The following is a 2,801-nucleotide window of genomic DNA, read 5'->3' as shown; positions in this document are numbered from 1 at the left end:
CTGCTTATATACATGTTTGGAGGTGGGGAGGGGCTGTTTCAATTAGAGGGAGTTCCTGGACAGCTGCTCTAATTAAAACAGCTCACCGTAATGTGTATTAAGCCCCCCACATGTCAAAATGGCTACAGGGGCACTTTAACTAAAGCCTATTCAAAGAGATTTAGTTAAAACACACCTGCAACAATTTTGAAACACAGGGGGCTTAATACACATGGTGGTGAGGCTATGCTGGAGCATTCTTATTAGAACACATCAGCCCACATCTGTAGTCACCCTGAGGTTCTTTGTTCCGAAGATAAGACCTATGTTCATATTTGATTTGTATGAATCAAATGAAGATTGCAGTTTGGAACAGCTGCTTAGAATTTTTCTAGAGATTTTCTTTTTTTTAAGTTAAGTCCAGATCCATCTCCCATTAATGTTGATGTAAAGTTGTCCATGGACTTCAGCAGGAAGTGGATCAATCCCTTAAATCGTGGAGACCATTTTCAATTTGTTTACTGGTAGGTCTCAGGCAATCTAATTGGGACTGCCTACAAACAGTAATGGCTAATGGGGACTGCAGTGGAAATTGGAAGGAGAGGAGAACATCTGCTCCCTGTACTAAAATCCCTGGTGGTGTCATTGTAAGGTTGACTATGTGAACATGCCTACAGACATTCTTCCTGGACTTCCAGTCTTCTTTTAGGAGGTATAATGAAGGAAGAGAAACTGATAACATACTTCCTGCAGAACAAAGACGCAGACTTCGGAGGTTATAAGGCAAAGGATTGAAAACAAGACAAATCCTCCAGAAACACCATGAATACATGTATCAGGAGGACATACAAAAACACTGTGTTGGGAACTGAATAACACTAAGAAAAAAGTCTATTAGGAGTACCTAGCTCTTCAGGAGGTGTGTGTGTGTGTGTGTGTACTTAGCTCTTCAGGAGGTGTGTGTGTGTGTGTGTGTGTGTGTACTTAGCTCTTCAGGAGGGGGGTGGGTGTGTGTGTGTGTGTGTGTGTGTGTGTACTTAGCTCTTCAGGAGGTGTGTGTGTGTGTGTGTGTGTGTGTGGTATCTAGCCCAGAACTATCCTGATCCTTTAGGAACTGCTGCAAAATGATGAAGGTAGAGCAACCCCTCACATCTTTGAAATAACTATCAGTTCCTCAAAAGATAATACGACAGTGGCATTATTATGTTCGACAGGGAAAAATGCCCAGAAAAGTCTGTGCAAGATACTAATAGCCAGATGTAAACCCAAGCAGGAGATTTTTACTTTCTATTTGAGTGCTAGCAACAGAGGGAGGGCTAAGTAAATTTAATTTCCTTTCTGGCAGCAGCTGTCTAATCCTTGTGAATGGTGATGTCATAATTGGATTTTGTATTTTCTCAAGTTATACACATTGTATATGGAGTAGCTATATTATTATTATGTAGCTTTACCATTATTTTACCTTTTTTTACATTTTGTAGGTTATCTCTTGATGATGTATCTCAGGCTTCTCCTTTCTTCTTGCACCTATTTCTGAGGAACATATTTATTCTTAATGACATTCATGTTAAGGAAGCAGCACTCTTCTGTGATTCCATTCATTCCAATGATATACTGTACAATGAACAAGTATGTATGCCTTAGAAAATATGTGGGGCTTGATTTTATTTTCTTGATTTGTCCATTATGATCTCAAAATTCCAAGATGAATGTTGCACTACAGTTCAGGTTCATACAGTTTTCCCTAAGTTGATAGTCATCAGAAACACTCTTCTAAGTTATGTTAATGTCAGCAGATGTTTTTATAGATTTGGTCTATAGGCTTTTTCTTAATCCATTTTCCCTCATTCATAGCTTGATCCAAAGCCAACTGAAGCAAATGGAAAGACTCATTGGCTGTGTCCAGATGAGCAAGCCTGTGCCTGTTGCGGTTTCTCAAAGCAGTTTGAAACACCGCAAGAGGCACGCTGAGAACAAAAAATTTCAGTGCGGACTCTAATATTGATACTGGGAAATCCCGGTATCAAAAAAGAAAACATGCTGGGAAAAAGCAGCACAGGGCATGCTTCTGGAGCTCTGAAGCAACCAGAGGCTGGGTCCTCCACAGAGATGCTCTGGCACCTGGCCAGAGCATCTCTATGGCTTCCCCATGCCCCTACTGCCCCAGCTTGCTGCCTCAGTGTGCTGGGGCAAGGCTGCAGCAGTGGCTCAGACCCAGGCTCTGTCCTTGTTAAGTAGGGACATGGGGGTGGAGGAGGGGGGACTGTGTGTGTGGGTGTAGTGGGACTATGGAGGTAGGGGGAGCTGCTTGGGAGGGGTGGGTCCCCTGGCTGCCCCCCCTCCCCGCACGGCACACAGCCCCGCCCCCCACCCTGCAGCAGCAGTGGCAGCTGTCCAGGTGCTCAGGACCTGCTACTGGCAGAACCCTCCTCTGGCATGGTACAGCTCCAGCTGCCTGAGGCCTGACACCATCTGTGCCACATGGAGCTGGTCCGGCCCAAGGCCATGTGCCTTTGGGCAGGGCCAGGCTGTTTTTGCTGTCACCTTGGGTCCCAGCACAGCAGGCAAGAGTTGCATGCCATTGGGTCAGGCCAGGTCCTGCTTCATAGTTTCATAGTTTCTAGGGTTGGAAGGGACCTGAGCAGATCATCTAGTCCGACCCCCTGCCATGGCAGGAAAGAGCACTGGGGTCAAATGACCCCAGTAAGGTGGTCATCCAACCTCCTCTTAAAAACCCGCAGGGTGGGAGCCTGCACCACCTCACTTGGAAGCTGGTTCCAGACCCTAGCCGCCCTGACCGTGAAGTAGCGCCTCCTGATGTC

At 45.7% G+C, this 2,801-nt stretch overlaps 1 protein-coding gene across 7 annotated transcripts in view; it reads left to right on the top strand.

Annotated features, from left to right (window-relative positions):
- Positions 1 to 2,801, top strand: part of CFAP54 (cilia and flagella associated protein 54) — a 308,490-nt gene that overhangs the window by 83,900 nt on the left and 221,789 nt on the right. For all 7 annotated transcript variants that reach the window (XM_019515046.1, XM_019515044.1, XM_019515049.1 and 4 more), the window contains exon 24: positions 1,461 to 1,608. In XM_019515046.1, coding sequence (XP_019370591.1) covers positions 1,461 to 1,608 — 148 coding nt within the window. The remainder of the gene's footprint in view (positions 1 to 1,460; positions 1,609 to 2,801) is intronic.

This window comes from Gavialis gangeticus, unplaced genomic scaffold, assembly GCF_001723915.1.
Source record: "Gavialis gangeticus isolate Ggan-Ray unplaced genomic scaffold, GavGan_comp1, whole genome shotgun sequence".
In the NCBI taxonomy this organism is placed as follows: Eukaryota; Metazoa; Chordata; order Crocodylia; family Gavialidae; genus Gavialis; species Gavialis gangeticus.
The sequence above is the reverse complement of the archived record's forward strand: the minus strand, read 5'-3'. Positions and strand labels throughout refer to the sequence as shown.